Source organism: Diabrotica undecimpunctata, chromosome 2, assembly GCF_040954645.1.
Source record: "Diabrotica undecimpunctata isolate CICGRU chromosome 2, icDiaUnde3, whole genome shotgun sequence".
NCBI lineage: Eukaryota > Metazoa > Arthropoda > Insecta > Coleoptera > Chrysomelidae > Diabrotica > Diabrotica undecimpunctata.
The window spans coordinates 182,082,053-182,105,129 of record NC_092804.1 but is presented as its reverse complement, the minus strand read 5'-3'; the positions used below and the strand labels follow the sequence as shown (position 1 = coordinate 182,105,129).

At 32.3% G+C, this 23,077-nt stretch overlaps 1 protein-coding gene across 1 annotated transcript; it reads left to right on the top strand.

The window, feature by feature from the left end:
• Nucleotides 1-4,398: 4,398 nt before the first annotated feature.
• LOC140435300 (GILT-like protein 1) lies at nucleotides 4,399-21,799 on the top strand. Its single transcript, XM_072524137.1, has 4 exons — nucleotides 4,399-4,556; nucleotides 15,366-15,515; nucleotides 16,146-16,316; nucleotides 21,368-21,799. The coding sequence occupies exons 1-4, from the start codon at nucleotides 4,506-4,508 to the stop codon at nucleotides 21,674-21,676; spliced, it is 681 nt and encodes a 226-aa protein (XP_072380238.1). The 5' UTR covers nucleotides 4,399-4,505; the 3' UTR covers nucleotides 21,677-21,799.
• The last annotated feature ends 1,278 nt before the right edge of the window (nucleotides 21,800-23,077 follow it).

Genomic DNA, 23,077 nt, shown 5'->3' with positions numbered 1-23,077 from the left:
AGGGACAAGTCCCCATTATGCCCAAAAACAAATAAATTACATTAGTAACCTAGTAATAGTAAATTATAAAATTATATAAAAAAGAAAAATTACAAAATTACAATTTTGGTTTAAAAGAAAAACAATATTTTAACTATAATAGAAAATGGCCAAGTCTTTAAACGCGTTGGTAGAGAAATCAGAGACAGTGTTATTACAAAGGTTATTTTAGCTCTCAAAAACTATATTTGGAAGACAGTTCTGTCTTGATCTTTTAGAAAAGTTCCATTTTTTCCAGAGATTTCCAAAATTAAATTTTAACATTTGTAAATGTGGTAATTAAGTCTCCACGTTGTCGGCGAAGTTGAAAAAAAGTTAGGTTAGCTATTCTAGGTCTTTCTGCATAAGAAGGTCTTCTCGCAAAGGAATGCGAGTGGCTTTTCTTTGAACATTTTCCAACAAAGTTTTGTCTCGAACCAAATCAGGATACCACGTTGGACCAGCGTATTCAAGAATCGTTCTTACGTAAAGAGTTTAAAGTTTATAGAATGACTGCATTGAAACTCTTGAAAAACACCTTCGAATAAGATATAGTCTTGAGCTCGCACGTGTTTACAAATAGAAGTAATATAGTCGGACCCCGTTAGTCTGCTGTTTACCATAACACCAAGGTCGTTATACGAGGACACAGAATCTAATGGTTCCCAGTTAACAAAGTACAGCGCAAGTGGGGTATTTTTAACAATTTGAATCACTACACATCGAATTTTTTTGCTTTATTTATCTTGAGAGATAAAAATCTACAAAATTAAATTGAACTAACATAAAAAAACCCAATTGAGGCCCCTATTAGAGGGTTTATCTGAATAAAATCTGTAGTACTTGCGAAAAAGAACCACGTCATGGTAGGTTAGCTGGATAAGATCTCGTCATAATAGGAATTTAAGACGAAATAAAATAACAAGGTTTGATATATGTGGCAGCGATATGTTATAGATAATAGAAATATTCATATATTGTACTTTAAGATATATTATATTTAATCTATATCTAATCACCATTTTTGAATAAAATATTATGTGTCTTTTTTTGAAGTTTACATCTCATATAACATTGCAGATATGGACACAAAACAAAAAAACAACACAGCCACAACATCATATTATGGTGTTAAAATGACAACTTTATGGATTTTATGAGCTTCGATTATGGATTTTTAGATTATGAATTTCCAAGTTATAACGCATTAATTATCCAGTCCTCCTTTAAAACATTTAGATACGTTTTATAGACATTTCTTAATTGAAAACTCTAAAGATTATAACTGACCAAATACCAAAAATCATACAAGCTAAGACCCACAAAAGATTGTCAAGCTAGTGATGATGATGAACTTGATCTCAAATAATATATAGTCTAATTTAAAAAAATTGCCCAGTAGTTGTCAAAAAATCGCTAAAAAAAAAAAACATAATTACGCTATATAAAATAAAAACTATAAACTATAAATGACGCGTTAATATCATGCTCGACATGATGCTATAAAAGCATCATGTTGAATAGTAACGGAACCAGTTCATTGCTTTGTTTTGACATTTTAACTAAAACATTTAACATTTAAAAACAAGAAGAATTTAACAAAAAAGTACTTCAAAGGCTGGACAGACTTATAAACATCAGAAGCCGATCTAAACGAGACTAGAATGCCATCGGACCTTAGTATACTCCAATAAAATTTAGCAAGGTTACTAAATCATGCCATATATCCACAAAATTCAGTCAGAGGTGGAGCTGCTGTCACTGTTAAAAATAATATTCTCCATTGAGAACGTGAAAAAATTGAAACTGAAGAAATACATTGTGCTTCTATCAGTTTTAAAACCAAAAACTGCACACTTAACATTGCAGCTGGATATTTCCCTCCTAACCATAATCTCAAAAGACAAGACTGTGCTAACTTTTTATTAACCTTGGATGAAAAATACATAGTTGGCGCAGACTTTAATGTAAAAATACATACTGGGGCTCCAGGCTCTCAACACCTAAAGGTAAAGAATTGCAGCATGTTATGATTGAACACAAATGTAGGTGGCACTCTACTGAAAAACCCACTTACTGACCAAGTGATGCAAACAGAATCCCGGACTTCCCAGATTTTTCATATCTAGAGGTGTAGCAACAACTTTTATAAAAATAGAGGATGTAGAGGAGCTTATATTTGACTATTCCCCAATTCTATTAACCATTAGTGGGAAAATTGTTACCACTTCAGTCAAACCAGCGTTGACCAATAAGTTTACGGACTGGGTGAACTTCCAATCAGAAATAAATGAAAACAATAGTACAATTGGAAGGAGAAACTGAGCTATTTATGATAAGCATCAACAGACTGCGTGGAACAACACTTTCATAAGCCAAATAAAAACAGTAGGAAACAATTACCCCAAAGAAATTAGAGAGTTAATTCAAGAAAATAGAAAGGCTTGAAAGTTATGGCAGAGGACTCAAATAACTAAAAAATAAACGTAAGCTAATCAGGCTCACACAACAGCTGCAAAGAGAAATCGCTAAAATTAAAAACGAATCAATCAGTAAGTACCTGAGAAACCTAACTCATGATAACCTCCAACATATACCTCCTTTACAAAAAGAAAACAGAACATGGGTAAGAAATCCCAAAGAGAGAGTGGATGCGTTCGCTAATTATTTAGAAAATATATTTCAACCAAACCCTAGGCAAATTTATGTAGACGATGAACGAGTACATACCGATTCTTTTAACATACAATTGACTTCTATAAAGGAATTTTAAACGTTAATCAAGAACATCAATACAAAAAAAGCGGCTGGGTTTGACCTGATCAATTGCGAGATACTAAAAAAATTACATATAAAATCCGTAGTAAAGTTTACTACCTTAATAAATGCATCTTTTAGACTTACATATGTTCCCATCCTTTGACAAACTCCAGAAGTCATGTTGATACCCAAAGTAGGACAAGATAACCATGAAATAATATCATACAGGCCAACGTCCTTACTGAGCAGGGGTTCCACAAGCGTTCTTTGACCAGTATTATATCTTTTGTATACATCTGACATTCCGGAGAGAGAAAACATTCAACTAACCCAATTTGCTGATGATACAGCAGTCCTGATAATAGGAGCAACTATAAAAGAATCTACGGATAACCTACAAAATGCAATTAATGGCATAGAACGTTGGTCCAAAAAATGGCGTATTAAGTTTAATTAACAGAAATCAGTTCATATTAACTTTACTAACAAGAAAATCAATTATCTCCCAATTATCTTAAACAACATCATTGTTCTTAATAAAAAACAGCGAAATATCTGGGTTTACATCTGGACGTCGAACTCAAATGGAAGGAGCATGTTAAAAAGAAAACTGAACAGTTAAAGATTCAGTACAAAAATATGTATTGGCTGATAGGTAGGTACTTTCAACTTTCCATCCAGAAAAAAGTACTGATTTACAAACAGACATTGAAACCGGTGTGGACCTATGGCCCACAATTATGGTGCTGTACCAAAAAAAAAGGAATTATAGAAATTTAGAAATGCTCCAGGACCAAAAACTACGGAATATTGTAGGTGCTTCTTGGTATGTTCGGAATGACGATTTACGTAGAGACCTTAAAGTCGAATCTAGAATCTATTCCAAATAAAATTAAGAAAGTTGCCAGGAGACATGAAGAGAGACTCCATAAGCATCCCAACCATGAAGTACTTCAACTTCTTGTCAACCAACCTCAGATGCGAAGGTTCAAGAGAACTAAATCGTTCGAGTTTGTGTAATTTGTGAAGTTGTGCAAGGCCTCGTTGGTGTTGTGCATTATAACCACAACAAGGACGTGAACAGTTAGTAAAAAGCAGAGTCAGTGCTGTGCTGTGTAGCCACAACAAAGAAGTGGGCATTTCATGTCAAAAAAGCTAGAATGGACCAGGTGACATCTAGTTTACAAACGATCCTAGGAAAATTGGGTTAAAGAAAAAATACTGATTAATTTTGTAGATAAGGTGTATTCTTACTGTTTAAAATATTAAAAAAAATAAAATAAAGTTGACGTTGACAAACAGTAAAAGCCCCCTATTTTAACGCTTTCTGCCATTACTATGACCAGGTGATTATCCGATGATTAACTAATTATTTCTAATTTATCTCTTTAATTCAATTCAACAATTACCATAATGCAAAACGATCTTTTCTCTATTAGATTATATATTATATAGGTACCATTACCACTCCCTACCACCATTGTTGCTTTCGTAATACACCACATGTACCCAGCTACAAAGTGGTCATTCCTAGTACAATACAAACAATCTAATACCTCAACCTTGATAACGATGATATGTCTACTAATCTTATGCGAATCGTGATGCTTGCAATTATGAGATGCCCCACTTGCCCCTTCTAATAATGGAGCCCCGTGTTCGAGCGAGGCGGTTTGTTTAACTTAACGTCTAGTTGCTAATTGTCCGCCGTTATTGACAAACATAAAATGGAAAGTGTCACAGTTTTGATTGTTGTTTTATGTTTTGCCGGTATTTCCGTAAGTCCATATTAAACTCTATTTATTTTATTTTGCTGGTTGTTTATTTATTTTAACAATTATTCCAATTATTTTCTCAAAAACTGAATTTTAACTGGAATTTTAAATACATAGATAGATAGACAAACCACAAATAGTAATAATTTTAACGTTAATAATATGCTCAACTTGAAAACTGCTAATGCTATAATATTATTGTCCATTGTCGCCTTTGGATGCCGCTTCTTTTCTTTCAATATTAGCACAAATTTTACTCCAAAATTTTGGTATCTTCAATTTTTTTACATATTCATTTCCTGTCAAGTTTTTCGATTCATCTTGCACTCTTCCACGTTTTAAATTCAAATTCTCGTATTCTTTATGAAACTGTTAGGGTTTTTACCCTATTTCTTTAAATTTATTAAATTAACAATGCACCTAATCCTAAGAATACCCAGCATTTTAAATCTAACCTAATCTGCTACCTGCCTTTACGGTCCTAGATATTCTCAATGGTTTAACTTAGAATCCAATAATTATTGTGGCACACTTCACTGTTGGGACCATATTTAAACCTGCGGACTAGTCTCTATCTAGTTGTTCTAACTCTTCCCTATTTGTCTGTTATGGAATTTTCGTGATCTTAGGCAATCTTCTTTATTTCTTCGTTAATTGTTACTATACGGAGTTCCCGAGGTAAGTCTTTGTTGCGGATATACCACGGAGCGTTGGTTATGTTCCTTAGTATACGGTTTTGCACTCTTTTAAGGCAAGCACAGTTACTCTCACTAATACAGTCTCATATCTGTAGACCAGATGGCCATATTGGTTTGAGCATTTGCTTGTAAACTAATACCTTATTCTTGATTGTAGTTGTGAGCGTGAGCTTCTACCTAATAGCCAATATATTCTTGTATTTCAGTTTCAGTTCTTCAGTTTTCTTTCCTACATTTTCAACTTTTTGTAAAATTTTTGCTCCTTTTACATTTTTACAGTTTGTGTACAACTTTTCCACCAAATCAACGGAGTCGATCACCGGTACAAAATGGGTTTTCAATTGTAAAATAGTATGTGATATAAAATTATAATTTACTTAATAAAATACTTAATAATAAAAATAAATTGTTCCTGCAATTGTTTATCTTTAAATAGTTCCTGTTCTTTTAAAACTGCCTGAGAAGAATCACTTATGTCGAGAATTAATTCTTTTAAAGTATCGTAATGTTTGGCATAAAAAAACTGCTGCACCAAACCAAGTTCCCCATTGTTATAACAGGTTGATTTGGCAATTGGAGATCTGGAAGTTTTTCCTTATATAATTGAATTCTCAAAGGAGCTTTGAGAAAAACTTTCTTGACGTTACTAATTAATTCATTTACTAATGCAATTTATTTGCTCTGCTACTCTATTAATTCCATGTACCAAACACGCTACATGAATTAAATTATGGTATTTTTTTTTAATTTCGTCCTACTTTGAGCATATAAGGTACAGCATGCAACAAAAAATTAAAAACTTTTCACTAGGCACTATGTTAGGCAAAAAGAAGTTTGTAAGTGTATCTTGTATAAACTTGGTAATTGTTCCTCCTCTTTCTAAGTTCCTTCTCTGTTGAGGTTGGCGATCAATATGGCAATTTCTCTCTGTTCTGGGCTTGATGAATTACTTCATTTCCTCTTGTGTTCGTCCAATCTCTGATGTTTCGTAGCCAAGATTATTTCTTTCGTCCTCTATCCCTTTTACCTTCAATCTTGCCTTCTAATATTACCTGGAGCTCCTCAAATTTTCTATGGCGCATTATGTGTCCTAGATATGACGTCTTTTTAATTTTGATAGACTTGACCAGGTGAGGGCGTGTGTTCATTGCTCTCAGTAATGTGGTAATTGTTAAGTTATTCGTTTTGTCAGGCTGCTTCAATGATATTAAACAAGAAATTCCTGGATTATTTTCCTCTAACACTCCAATTTATAGATGTGCTATATATCTACCACAAAAGTCTGTAGTTTCGTCAAGCATAATGAAAAAATTGTTGTCACCAAAAAATGCTTTATCTGCAGCATAGTTTCTTTATATACAGTATCGAGATAATTTTTTCTCACAGTAGACTCTTAGGTATATAATATACCCTCAGGTATATGTACAGTAGGTACTTTTGCAAAAATGACCTTAAATTTGTTATTTTATTTTTTTAATGGTATATTTGATACCACCATTTCTTTGCATAAATCTCCATTTAACTGACTTAAATCGTTTTGGAAGAAAAAGGCAGTAAACTAGTTTTTAACGACTGCTGCGGTGTCCTCGATTGTAACTTATTTGTAAGTTTTGCATTTTTTAGGTCTCCAATAAATTTTTTGCTCGCATTAATCTGGAACAACAAATAATACAAATTATTTGTAGGAAACCACTAATTTCTATATAATTTCCAAATATACGATTTAATAATGATATTAGATTAATCTTAATAAGCAGGGCTAATAAGCGAAAGACTGTTTTTTAATAGGGAAAAATAAAAAATTACAAGAAAAAAATTATTCATAAATTATTCCATAAATTATTTCATAAATTATTCCATAAAATATTCCATAAAATATTCCAGAAACTAGAATATAAAACAGTCTGTATTAGAAAGACATCAAAGGGAGTTAACTTCCTTGGCAATTATTTTACAAAATCACAATCAAACAAATAGCAGATAGCAAGGATAAAGTGAAATTATTATTAAAATTAGTTAAATTTTGTAAGATTCCTACATGCATAAAATTGAAAACGTGGCTTTGGAAGAAGTAAGGTTATGGATATTGAAAATACTGTCAGAATTATAAAATATAGGTTACAATGAAAGTGCTCACCCCAAGAGATTTCTGCAGACCATAAAATGAACCTTATAATAATTTTTACCTTCTTTTATAAATTTCAATTACACATAAAAAAATATCCCACCACGTCAGAGAAGCTGATTGACTGAAATTAGTGTGGAGTAACTACAATGAAGTATAGCACAGAAGCCATAAAACATATATAGAACATAAGTCTATGATGGAATTAGTTCTTCTGTCAACATAGAACAGAATATTTAGTCTACCGGACAGAAAAAGAGAGGGCGAATATTTAGTCTACCGAACAGAAAGAGAGAGGGCGCCAACTATTTGAACTATATGAAGAAAAAATAGTAAAAAAGAAACTGAAGATTAAGGAATTACTAAATTAATAAAGATGTGACGTTTATAACGTTAAAAAATGTTTATTGTGCTGTCATTAAAAACGTAAATATATTAAGGAATTTACGATAGTAAATTTGTTGAGAATAGTAGACTATTGTTAAACTAAAATCACAGAAAATAAAGATGAAGATGAATAGGAAGACCTTTGTAATCCCTCCAGATAGAAATTTCGTAAATATTTTCAATTGAAAATATATAGACTTTAAACGACTATCAGGGCAAGGCTCAGGTAAATTTGATAAAATATGCAAATAAATCTCTGAAGTAATAAAAAAATGCAAATTTTACGAATTCACAAATAAAAAATGCAAAAAATGTATTAAAATGCAAGTTGCACATTATCCGTCCTTTACTTATTTTCTTTACTTCCACTTCGTGACGTTGCAATACATTCTCTGAACGGACAAATGAAGCGAATAGATTTGCTTTTTGTTTACCGTCACGTGCCGATGTTACATCTTCTTCTCTAATCAGCGGAATCTGTTGCGTTGATCCATTTATTCTTTTGTTCATTTCCACTACGAGTAGTCAGTTGTTTGGTCATCTGTCAGATCGTTTAGGTATTCGTTTAGTGGTTCAATTTTATTATATCTATTTTTCTTTTGAACTGTTAGTTGAGGTTGTTTAATATATTTTTATTTTCTGCAGTTATGTTTTTTTGCCATGTTTTCCTGGCTCTTTCTTTTCTTTGCACTATTTCTCGAATTACTTTGGGATTCTTTTGATCTTTGATCTTTCTTATAATTTGTTTGGTATTGTTCCATTCTGATTGTTGTATATTTATGATTAGTTTATCTGCTTCTTCATCAAGTTATTCATTAGTTTTGATTGGTACATTTACTCAATTATGTCACTTAACTCCTGTCCAAAGGTATCCCAGTCCATTATGTTATTGGTTAAGGTAGGGCTATTTTTCTTAGTTTAATATGCTATGCTCAATGATTGTTAGTACTATTGGAAAGTGATCAAAACCGGTACCATCAGCTTCTTCTATATTCATAAAATTTCTTTTAACTTTTCTCGTAATGAAAATGTCAACAAATGGGTGTTTTATTTTTATCAGTGGGCCAATATGTGGGGTTTCCAGTTGAGTGCCATTGATGGATTCGACCGTTACTTGATGGAAATTCATTTTATGTAACAATAAAACACTGAAAACTTTGTTTTCAAACTTCCACAAAATTTATTTTAAATTGTTATCGCTACAGCTGTTTCGGCTGATTGCCTTTCTTAAGTGATCTGTTTTTGGTATGGGTTTACACTTTATATTGAGTGCCATTTTCTATTTAAATTTTCTCTTTTTCGTATTGGTTAACCTTGAACTCCATGTGGAGCTTTTAACTTTAAAGTCTGCGCAAATGATAAATTTTTATTTTTCTCCAAGTGTGCTGAGCAACTGGACGTAATTTTTTATTTTTGTATTATGTTTTGGTGGAAAACCAGCTTCTTCTGCTTCTTCTGTTTCTTCTGCTGCTTCTTTACTATCTGTATTTCTTGGGTGACGAGCTTGATATATTTCATATCCTCTCAGTTTAATATATGTTGTGAATTAAGTATATATATATATATATATATATATATATATATATATATATATATATATATATATATATATACACTCGCGATCATAAAATCCGGGTCATCTTGAAAATTTCAAGTTTCTTAAATATTTTTGCCTCTGGTGCAGTAATTACCTTTTTTTTTGGCTAATGTATTTTTTATTTGTCATCAATGTTTGTTTTGAAAGAAAAAAAAAATGGTTTTTTATTGTATTTATTGAAAAAAACAGAAAACAAATCAAATTGTTGATAAAACAGTCATACGAAAAAAAATGGAAAATACAGAACGTGGTAAAAAATCAGTGAAATTTCAATGACCAATATCGTGTATTGCCTCCCCTTGCTCTAATAACCTCTTGCAGACGACGGGGCATACTCTCAATTTTTCTCCGGATTACATGTTGTGGTATGTTATTCCACTTTCTCACTAACAGATCCTTAAGCTCCTGTGCGTTGTTAGGAGGAGGTGTATGGGTTTGAATACGTTTTTTAAATCGTCCTAGAGATGTTCGATGGGATTCAGGTCCGGAGACCTAGCTGGCCAGGGTACCCTCGTAATTCCAACTTCGTCCAAGTATTACATACTGATCCTGGCAACATGCGGTCGCACGTTGTCCTGCATAAAAACGGCGTTTTCTCCAAGCCCTGCCATGTTGGGCATAACATGTTCTTCCGGAATCTCCGTAATGTACCTTCGTGCAGTTAGGGACCCATTTTCGATGAAGGGTAATTCTGTGTGGAAGTCGGAAGATATACCTCCCCAAGCCATAACCGAGCCTCCACCAAATGGCATTCTTGGAGCAATGCTAGCTTGTGAAAATCGTTCACCGGTTCTCCTCCAAACTCTTACACGTCCATCGGATCCAGTTAGGCAGAATCGGGATTCATCTGAGAATAACACTTTGCTCCAATCGTTAATTCCCCAATGCGCGTATTGTCGAGCAAAAGCTAATCGTGCAACTCGAGGCACCCGGCGAAGTGGCGGTCCTCTAGCCATTACCCGAGAAGATAGTCAAGAAGAACGAAGTCTTCTTCTGACTGTTGCAACACTAAAATTGCGATTTCGTACTTCCTCTAGACGATTTTGATGCATAACCGCAGTTGAGGTCCGGTTTCGTAAACCTTGAAACACAAGCAAACGGTCATCTAGAGCCTTGGTCGTTCTTCTTCGTTCAGAGCCAGGTCGCCTGGTTAGCAAACTTGCCTCCTGAAAGCGTTGAAGCACTCGTTGAACCGTAGAAAGGCTTACGCCAACAGTTCTTGCGACTTGCCGTTGAGTGTGACCGTCTTCCATAAGTGCAACAATTTGTGCCGTTTCAAACAGTCAAAGGCATTTTTCTCAAAAAATAAACACTAATAATGGCACTAATAAACACTAATGGTGGCAATAATAAATGTTTGTCGGTTGCATTTGAACAGAAAGTCGAAGTACAAACGAGACATTTAAAACAAGCGGAGTTACAGGTAGCGTTCATTTTGGGAAGTGTGCACTTTACCGCGAAATCGGCACTATTGGAATTCTTTGTTACAAAGGAAACCGCAACAATTCTCAGAAACATGCATTAGTTTGTATTTGTGTTATTATTATTTACGATAAAGCTCGTTAAAAATGAAATATCGGTGATTTTCAAGGTGACCCGGATTTTATGATCGCGAGTGTATATATATATATATATATATATATATATATATATATATATATATATATATATATATATATATATATATATATATATATATATCTATTTTTTGGTTTGTCTAAGGTAAACGGTATCTCGTGCTGATATTGCAAGAAACCATTTGCGTTTCAATGTAATATTCTTAACTCTTTTATTTTTTCTTCCAGTAGTTTCTATGCTATATAGTCTTTCATTTGTCTTGCTTGTTTATACATTCTGTTAATATGTATAGCATGTTTGATATCGAATTGGAGTCATTCTCTACTAATTGTTTTGGCTGGTTACGGGCTATTTGGACATATGTTTGAATTTAATTAACCTGTCTTGGTTATTTTTGTTTACTGTCTTGTTTTTTGGTGTGGTTGTAGGGTTTTTTACAACGTTACAAATTGTGAGAGACCTTTCAAATACCGCTAAAGCTTACAGATTCTGTTTTGTTTAATTCTTGATATGTTTGTACTTACTTTCACACCTCTACTTTACAATTACTACCTTCTTGCAAATATGTTGTGGCTTGCTTCCTTAATGTGTTTTCAAACGTATAATTACTTACAAATTTGTTATTATTTAACTACTGATAATTAAGCAGCTGATACGCTTTTAACGTTCACCGAAATATATTGACATATCGTATATTACTATATAACAAATATGTGATCATCGGCAGATGGATAAATAATTCTCTCAAAATGTTATCACTATGCCCACCTGTTCGTATCAATTATATATTTACATATTTACTAAGTTGCTAGTTTATTAAAATTAAAATACAAAAAAAGTTTGAATTTCGTGATTTTGATTTTAGTTGTTTATTTCCTGAAAAAGTTTCTCTATCCTTGTGATTATTGTTTCTCGCCTCTATTTTAAGAGTTAATTTGGTATGCCATTTATTCTTGCATATTTCCTTTTCATTTACATATTATGTTATCACTTACTTAACCTTTCGTGACTTTAGTGCTAACTTTATCATCATTTCCCCCCTTTTGTATTTCCTCCCATTTTTGAAGAAAATCAAATAAAAAAAGGTTTGGTGCAGTATGAATGCAACAAAAAATCGGTTTATGTTCTACTTATAGGGGTAAACCGATCGCCCATTGATAATAAATCCTAACAATCCACAGGGGAATCATTTTAAGATTCAATTTGCACAAAAATCAAATTTCTAGATGTACGCATTTGGCACTTTCTAACAAATTGCCTCTAATGTCTTCAGTAAGTTATATATGAAGGGGTCTTTTAGAGGGAGCCACCCTATGTTATTGTTCCCCTGCGTGTACGTTTACGTACCTTTTTCATTATATGTTTTTATCAATTCTGTTCGAAAAATACGGTAGAAATGTTTGGTTCAATAAAATGATTAAAATTCGAACAAAAACGAAGTTATATGGAGGTAATACAAATTGTTGTCACGTTATCATTATTGATGCGATGAAAATGTTGCGTTAAAGGTGAGTTTCTGTAATAATGCGAATTATTTAAAAAATACGTCAAAAATGGGGTCACCGTCATTTAGGAGTATCTAAAATACGCAACAAAAAAGTTTTTAAAGTAATATGGAATATTAACGTAAAACAACAATTTATTATTTATTTTGATGATTCTATATTGACAAAAAGGGTCTTAGTGGTTGTCTGGTGTTAATTGGTCTTTAATTTCTTGCTATTTAGGTTTGTTTCTCACGCTAGTCGTCTTCCCTGTTTCCCTGTTTCTACCCGACACTTTTTCATCAATTAGATGAACGCATTTCTTTTTTAACGTGGCAGGTTATTGGTCTCACCTTCGAACCTTCCTCTTTTATCCAGGATTGGGACCGGCTTGTCATAACTTCTCAAAAAAATACTAAGTATTTTAAATTTATTCTTATTCTTTTTTCAATGGATATTTTTCCGTCTTTTGTCTTATTGCAAAACTACGGTGTGATAACATTTTTTAATTACGCAGATATCTTTGGTTCTTCTATCATGGTTTTTTTTTTACTTAGAACAATCAAGATCATCTGATAAAAATATAATTTGAATTGGAACTGTTTCTTATCTTCCATTTATATCGGATAAAAATGTCATAAAAATATTTCTAAATCATAGTTCACTGAAATGTAATACTTCAATAAACAATTATATTAAGTGCATCAGTCCCGCAGATATTATCCTTGATTTTTATAAACCTAAGATAATCCAAAATCATGAATATATTAAAATATAACCGCAATTTTCGTGTTATTTATGTTTAAAAAATCTCAAATCGCATAAAAAGTATACAAATGTAAATTAGCCCTTCAGAACTAGATGTTGGTCCACGACTTGCTGGATTATTCCGTTTCCATTCTTTCCTATTTCTTACTCTCCTTTTTCAGTAAGAGATAGAAAATAACACATTCAGGTGTATCCTGTAAACGTTGTACTTTTGCTAAAACATGAATGTATAATCCTCTTAATCCAATCTTAAGTCTGTAAGTATCGTTAACTATATATAATAAACCTTCCCGATAATTGGTATTTCCAGTAGTCACGGTCACGAAATACGAAATCAATTTCTCGCAAAATAGCAACATAATGTCTAATCGTTTTGGTAATTCTTGATTACTGCTGTTTATAAGAATGTTTATGTTAAACAACGATTATTGATGCTGATTCTGAGAATTCGGGGATTTTATGTATCAACAGTGAACTTTTTATTGTACACAAAGCGTCTAAAGCATAATTTATTAATATACAAGCGCAAAAATAGTTTATAGGCCGCGAATTCGCGAATACGAAGATTTTAAGTAGTGTTAAAACTTTAATCAATAATAAATAGAATGTTTTCGGCAATCGATTCCTTTTCAATGGCAAATTCAATTCAATCATTAATCACTATTTCATTCATAAAACACAAAAATCACACAGTGATGATTCAAGTATGTAATGCTTGTTTTCATTCACTGAATAACTTACAACTGCAGTGTGTTATGACGGAGGAATATATTATATATAATTATTTCTATTATGAAACTAAATATCTCTTATTTATAATAAAATTATCACTATTCTACACTGGGAAGACATTTTCTCCAGAATCAGGTATCATTTTGCCCGGATGGTATATTAGATGATTATATTGTACCACGTACCGGCTGCCACCTGGAATAAGGTCAATGGCTGAAAACACAATATGGAAGAGTGGAAGAACCAAACTCTTCTAATCTCTAATTCTAATCATAAGTCGTGATAGTCTATATTATAGTCAAACAATTTATTAGAGGGTGATTCATTGGTACGAACTGATTTTAAAAATACCAACTGATGAGGAATTCTACAATTCCAGCGGCGTTGTTATTTTATTGGTTTTTTTTTCATATTGAATTATTTTACTATCAATTAATTCCATTGTGATCTGTACGTACCTTTATCGTTCTGCCAATTTCGCAATTCTCCAAATGGGAATATAAGTGACTTATACGTGACTTCCTATGGTTAAAGCTTTAATCTGAATTAATTTATTAAATCCACATATATTATTGCCAAATTCATGGTATCTAAAACCTGTTATCGACAAGGAAATATGTACTGTGGCGGTATCTGTGAAGATCGTATTACCATCGAATTCATACTTGTCATCGTATTACAGTTTTATTGATGTTTAAAAATGAAATATTCTAGTATTACATAATGACGGTATTAGATTTTTGTTTCGAATTTTTAAACTACAAGAAGAGTAGTGAGGATACTTGCAAGAGCAGAGTATAGGGACCACTGTAAATCTTTATTTCTGGATTTAGGTATTATGCCACTAACTTCATTCTATATATATATATATATATATATATATATATATATATATATATATATATATATATATATATATATATATATATATATATATATATGAGACGCTGATTGAAATTCATGCCAACAAAGGTAAGTTTAAAAAATTAACATAAACTCCAACTTCCATGATGACAATACAAGATCTAGAGATGCTAATAGAGCACGTTTTAGGTTAACAAAGAGCATAAAAAATTCGACTGATATTGGTTGTATAACTTTTTGCCAGATGAAGTGAATCGTTCGTTAGGCTTCACATGTTATCGTTTAAGCTTAAAATCAAATCACACTTTTTGAAACATTGTTTCTATTCAAAAACGGAGTACTTAAGTACAGCTTTTACACAATAGTACCAGTTTGGTCAGGGTATGATATTTCATGTTTTTACATTTTTATATAGTGTGTTTGACCTTTATTATTAAATATCTATTTGTAATGTGTTTAAAATCGCAAAAATTTTATATATCTGTATGTAAAAATTTTCACTATTACTTTGACTTATCAAAAACAAAACTATTATGTTATTAAAGCTTATGTTACTAAGTAATTCTTAATTTTTTTCAGGTACAAGCTACTGATCTAAAAGTTAGCATCTACTATGAATCATTGTGCCCCGATAGTGTCGCATTTATCAAAAATCAGTTCTACCCTGCTTACAGTACTGTACTTAAGGACAAGATAAAAGTGGATTTGGTGCCTTTTGGAAAAGCAACCGTAAGTTGGTTCCTAAATCGAAGTTTTGGTTCATTAAATTCAAAGTTAATTCAGAAACAGGATTTTGGATATCCGAAAATATAATGAAAAGATAATCCTACAATTAGCAAGACAAATTGTTAATTTACTTGGATATTAATAATCGTAGGGGGATCAACTTAGACTGCATTTATAAAAAGCTTTAAAAAGATTTGGAGTTCGCTAGTTGTAATACGAAGCAATTCCAGATATTTATATATGCACTGCAGCTTGATAGCTGTACAACTTTCTCTTCAGTGTGCTTATCATTTATATATGCATCAGTTCACTTTAAAAGAGAATTTGGAATCAGACCGAGATGACTTTTTACCGTTTCATTTTTAAGAGAGTCTGCTTGATATTCGCAAGAAAACAAGTTAATTATGATACTAAAGAATCGACTGATGTTTTTTGTACTTTTGTATCAAGATTTTTTTAATCGTGTTAGCCAACCGTCATTGCAGTGCACAACAAGTTTTAATTGTGTAACATTGGCAAACAACTCATCATATTATGATTGTCTCTTCATTTTATAACATATAGTTTTGCATTTCTGCATTCAAAAATATATTGCTGTTTTATGTAATGTACATGTAGATACTTGTCTTTTAGGCGACAAAAAGTAATGGTACGTGGACCTTTACATGCCAGCACAAAGAACCAGAATGCTATGGTAACAAAATTCAGTCGTGTGCAATCGACATTGCTTCGTATAATACAAGCATCGAATTTGTCGTGTGCGCTATGAAAGGAAATGCTAGCAATAATGAGCTTCTTAAACAGGTAAGAAATATTAAACCATTGCAACGTCGAAAAAAAGTTCGTACAATTTCGCAGATATAGATTAGGAGTTTTTTACATTGTATCAATATATCATTACTAATGTACTAATATATTTTTTCTAGAAGGTATTCTTCTTCTTCTTGCATTCAGCGTCTCCTGTAGAGATTACTGATCATTTTGGCTATTCTCATTTTCAAAACTACTACACGGAATAATACGACCAATGTCATAACAAATATTTCACAAAGGTTTCGTAGCCAAGAAATTCTTTTACGTCTCACGCTTCTTCGTTCAACGATCTTTTCTTGCATTATAAACTGTAGGAACTGATATCTTATGCCTCTACAGACGTGGCCAAGAGACCCAAGTTTTCTAATCTTTATAGTAAATATAGTTTCAGGTTCAATTTTCAGTCTTTTCCGCACTACCTGATTTGTGACTATCGATCCAGAAGACTCTAAGAACCCTCCGGTAGACCTACATCTTTTCAAAGAGGTCCTTATTTAGTGTCTAGCTGTCTACATCTTATAGTATTATGGAAAACACATACCTCCTAACCATTCTAATTCTTAAAGCCATAGAAAGAAATGGTGCTGTTAACAGTTTTTTTATTTTGACGAACGGAACTCGTGCTTGTTCAGTGCGTGAACGAATTTCTTCTGAATTTTTGGTTAGCCTCGTTGACAATAGTTCCAAGATATTTGTACAGCGAAACCCGCTTAATGACCCATTTATCAACTAATTGTTTTTTGAAACTATCATCATTTTGGTTTCCTTGATTTTGATATGTAAATCGTGCGTCATACTAATCATAGATACTTTATTAAAGAGTCTTTGGAGATCTCCCAAGTTATTGACTATTATAGCTACATCATCAGTATATCTGATGCTGGCAAGAATTCCATTTATCTCTATTCCACCTGACTCGTCTTATAATGCTTCACGAAAAATATAATCATAGCATAAATTGAATAGCATTGGCGAGAAAATATATTCTTGACGTACACCATTCTGAAGACCTATTTCCTCTGACTGGCAACATTCGAGTTTTATTCTTACCGTTTAACCCAAGTATATTCTTGATATTATTTGAAAATCTCGATAATCAATGTTTAGTTTTTACAAGATTTCCAGCATGCTTAACATAACATTGTCAAAAGCTTTAACATAGGCAATAAAACAGACATACATATCTTGGTTGAATCATCATTGCCGAAGGGCCAAAAAGAGAAGAAGGCCAAGAAAGAAATAGAGAGATATAGTGATGGGAGATGTCAGAGAGATGGGAATCAGAGATTGGAAGCTAAACGCTAAGAACAGAAAACGATGGAAATTATCCAACAATGGGTCTAAAAGGCCTGTTAACGCTATATATAAATACATAATTCGTAGGAAAACTTTAAATATATGAATCATTAAGCTTATAAGCCGGTAATCATAGCAGTTGATAGGACGGGACTTCTTTAGAACGGTGACAATAGTGGAGATAAGCCATTCTTTTGGAACTATTACAGTTCTATAAATACACTTAAACAGATATAGATTTTTATTAAGTATTCTTAAGAGTTCACAATAAATCTCATCTGACCTAGTTTTTGCTATTTTTATGGCTTGTCTTACCTCATAAGGTGTTATTGCAAGTGCACCTTCCGAAAGTGTTAATGCGCAATTCCTTGATCTATTTAAGAGCTGAGATATATGTAATTATTCAAGTATATATTTTTTTAGTTCACGACTATTGTACCGTTTTCATTACAAGTTATTAGAGGTAAGAATTTCTTTGTTTGTACCTATTAAATAGTGTAAAATAGAGAACATACTACATAGATTTCTCTATCGATTTGAGGCCTCTTAAATATTACAATACCATTGCACATAAATTATACCTCCAATCTAAGTTCAATCTTTAGGATAAATCCAAAATATTTTTGAAGACACAGCTCTCTCCTAACGGATATCTTATAGATGTTTCATATTTTTTACATAAAATATTCATTAACATTTTAAAGTATAAATACATGTAGATAACGCAAATCTAAAATTTTAATGAACAATGTTCCATAAATTAAATGAAAAAACCCATTTTCATAAAAAACTTTTTGTTATTAGGTATTACGTGGTCAAATAAGATATGAAGTTAAATATAATGTTTATGTGGGTGTAAGCCACAATTTATTGTAATAAAAATTAGATTTTATAATTGTTTTTGACGTATTTTATAGATGGAGTTCTTTGATATCTCTTGTGTGTTGTTAGGTTTGGGTTTGGGTGGGATAGATTTCAGTGTATTGGTTGTTTTGAAAGTTGTTGTGATATATTTATTTTCTATCCTTTTTAATTTTTCCAATAAGCCCTTTACATATGTTAATTTTGTCATCTTCGATCTAAATAAGAAAAATAAAAACTTCGGTATGTAGATTAACTTGCATTTACATAAAGTGGATATATATTTTAGGTAGCTATGATTTTCAAAAAATTTCAGTCATTTTGGCCTGTACTAAACGTCTTTGATTTTTTTTAGTCTTCTGACCTATTCTGCGCAAGTTTAAAATGTCAAAAAGATTTGAAAGTTTTCGTTACAATAGTCTATAGAGCGTTTCACGTTAAGAAAATAACATTAGGCTTATGGAGATCAGTGTTGCCAAAACTCTCAGGAATGCGGTTTACTAGATTGTCGATATATTTTTCGAATTTCCATTTTCAATTAACATTTAACTCTAAAGTCAGAATAACAACTGAAGAACCACAAAGCCTTATTATCATTATGTAGTCTCAGAGAACGACATAAAATCGCTGACATACGAACACCATATTATTTGAAGTTGCAATTAGTAATTAGATATAGGTATGTATTCCAAGCGATCCGTTTATTTGCTTTTAAATCTTTAATAGCCGGCAAAGTGCAGGATTTAACTAAGCAATATTTTCTACTGATTTCTATGATTCATGGTATATGATATTCTTGCCGAAAAACAAATAAACTGTCGTTAACATAATTAAAATAAGATAAAATAAAATTATCTTTTGTAAATACTATTTATTTAATTGAAATCATTTTCCCTACTTTTCATCTCTTGTTTCGAATGGGCATTTTTGGTCAATTACGTTAAAAAACGTTAATTTAATTCATGTCCGTGAAAACGAAAATACAAATTATACAACCCTGAATCGTGCTTGCGTTCATTGTGGCATCGCTGCGCTTCTATCGTCCATAAGAAATACATGGCCCTATCTCCGCAATGTTAGTTTCTTAACGTGGAACGCTGTATAGTAGAACTTTGGCAGTTTCTTCAGCCTCCTGATTAGTTACTCTTTTGACTGATGCCAGCTCAAACAGCTCATAATTTTCTTCGTCTTGACTCTCATTTCCGGATGAATCAGATTGTGGCGTACCACACCGATTCCAAACTAGTTCGACAAGATCGTCGTTTCTAAAGAGCTGATAACCTGGCTCATCTTTTTCTTCTTCCTATTTTTATGTAGACATCACTCTGTCTGTTTCTCAATGTGTCTTCAGTAAGTTGTCGTTCCATCGTTTTCGTGGTCGTCATACTGATCGTCTTCCTATTGGGGAACCGTCTATTGCCGTCTTTACTAGTCTATTTGTTGTCATTCGGCTTATATGATCGTTCCATTTTACTCTTCTATTTCTTACCCAGTTCTTGATGTTCTCCACCTTGTATCTACGTTGTATACCTGTACTTCTAGCTCTATCCCACAGTGTGTTACCATCAATTTTTCATCTTTGTTGTTTCTAACATCCTTTTTGTTCTCTCTGTGTCAGGTTGTGATTCTGCCGCGTATATCATTATTGGTCTGATGATACATATACAATATAAATGTATTACTTTTAAACAAATTCATTTTATCAATTTCTTGTTTTTCTTTTTTCTTGCTGTATGTAGGCTTTAAAGCTCGTTTCTTCTTCAATATTGCCTCCTAAATTTTTTAAATTATCGCACCATCTTTTTCTTGGTCTGCCAATACTTCTTCGTCCATTTGGTGACTTTTCTCGTGCTATTTGTACTATCCTATCCTCTTCCGTTATACTAATGCGTTCGTTCCACTTCTGTTTCTGTTTTGTCACCCATCCATTTATGTCTTCTATATTGCATGCTTTTCTTACATTTTCACTTCTCTTCCTATCCAAAAGACTTTTCCCTGATGTTCATCGGAGTATTTTAATCTCTGTTGTTTCTAGTAGTGGTCTCGTTTTAGATGTGTCAGGTCTTGTTTCTGCCGTGTATGTTAATATAGGTCTAATTGCTGCTTTATAGATTCTTGTTTTTGTGTCTGGTCTTAGGTGTTTGTTCTTCCAGATTGTGTCATTAAGAGATCCTGCCGCTTTACTTGCTTTTAAGCTTTGTTGTCGTACTTCTTCTTTAAAATCTCCGTAACCAGTTATATCTATTCCCAGATATCTAAGCCTTGCTTCCTGCTTTATTATTTTCCCATCAATTTCGATTATACATCGTAGTAGGTATTTAGATGTTGTCATACATTTTATTTTTTCTGCTGATATTATCATATTGTATTTCTTGGCGATTGTATGAAAGATGTGTGTTAATATTTGGAGCTCGTCTTCTGCGTAACATACTATTTGAATCTCTTTGTTCCCCATTCTGTAACCAGGACACCTTTACGTACTGCTTGTATTATTTCGCCCATTATTATATTACAGAGAAGTGGGCTTAACGAGTCACCCTGTGTGACTCCGCTTTGTACTGATATACACTGTATTAGTTTTCCATTTATCTTTGCCTGTACTCAATTATGGAAGTAGATATTTTCGATGGTTTGTATAATATTAATTGGTATGTTTCTTTTATATAGTAGGTGTAAGACGTCTTCGACTTGGATGCGATCGAAAGCCTTTTTCAGGTCTATAAATGATATATATTCTGGTTGATTGTACTCGATGGTCTTTTCTGTGATTTGTCTTAGTACAAATACGGCGTCTACGCAGGATCTTCCGGATCTGAATCCTTTCAATTTCAATTTTTTTTTATTAATTTCTTTATCTATCTTAACCTATTTCTTTCCACTTTCAGTGTGCTGCAGACAACCAAATCAAATGGGAAGACATCGAGAATTGCATAAAAACAGGTAAAGGTGATGAACTTCTTGCAAAGTATGGCGACCGTACGAATGCTGTAACACCGAAAATTACTTTTATCCCGACAATCGTATTCAATGACGTCTACAGGGACCCACTACAAACATTGGCTCTAACAAACTTTTTGGAAGTGTCAGAGTTGTTGCTGGAGGAACCAGACTGTGCCAAATGTTCTAGCTCTATAGTAACTTTATCTATAGCTGCTCTGTTATTGCCGTTGATATCAATGTTCAAACTTCATTGATAACTTTGTGTTAATCAGTTCTTTAATTTATAGTAAATATATTTAAAAAAAAATTATTTCTTACAAATGTCAGGATTATGTTTAAAAGATTTATAATGTAAATACATTTTTATTTGATTTTGATTTTATTTGATACATGATTATTTGTTAAAAATCAAGTTGTTTATAAATGTTTATATATTTGCTAAAGAATTAACTTTCTCAGATCTCTAAGATCTCTAAGATCCCTGTAAGAATAGTTTCTACAAAATCTCTTAAAACATTCTAGAATCGAAACTATTTTAAAGCCATTTATAAAATATTCTGAACACATTTTGATGACTCCAGATGGCGCTGAAGATGACCTGAATTATTTAGAGTTTCTTGAAAGATTACAGAAGGATTCTGAGGCTTTTTTTTCTATTTTGCAATTCTATAGAGGACAGTGAAATATTACTGGACAACCTTGAAATATTTCAGACTTTGCTCAAATCTTTTACAGTACGTTAAAACCCCACAGTCTGTCCAAAAATTCACCAGAGATCTTTACAAAATTTTATGCTCTTCTGAATTCGTCAGGAGTTCCTTAAAACATTTCAGGATGACCCTAAGTCTCTGAAATCCTTTAAAACTCCCCTTAAAATCGTCCTGAAATCCACCAGAGATCTTTACAAAATTTTATGCTCTTCTGAATTTGTCAGAAGCCCCTTAAAACATTTCAGGATTGCTTTGAGTCTTTAAAAAACTGTTTAAAATATTTCAAACTCTCATAAAATCCTCTAAACATATCCGAACATTCCAGGTTGTCCTAGAGTCCTCTAGAGCATCCTTGAATTCCAATATGACCTAAATTACTTAGAGGTTGCTTGAAAGATTCTGGAAGGATTATCACGTATTTATGGTTATTCTGAAATCCTATAGAGGACATTGAAATATTACTAGATAACTAACTTTAAAATATTTCAGTATTTGCTAAAGTATTTCAGAGTGTCCTAAACTACAACAGTCTATTGAAATTGTCCAAAATATTTGTATTTAATCCTCATCTAAATTTCTTCCAGGACGAATCTGAATAGATTATAAAGTCACTCTAAGCTCAAAATGCTCTGAATAATAAGTAAAGCTTTCTTAAAATATTCTAGGAGAATTCTTACGCATTTCTGGCTATTCTCAAGACTTACAGAACACAACGAAATGTTTCTAAAATATATTTCAGACTATTAAAATTTTTCAAAGCAACCTGAACCCGAACAGATTGTCCTGATATCTTTCAGAGATCTCGGCAATATTTTATGTGATATTTATTTTATCTAGAGTCATTTAAAATAGAGTTCAGTCTCTAAAGTCTACAAAACCAATTAAACTATTTCTACCTAACGTCAATATACTTCTTAACATTCCAGGCTGCCGTAAACCCTTCTA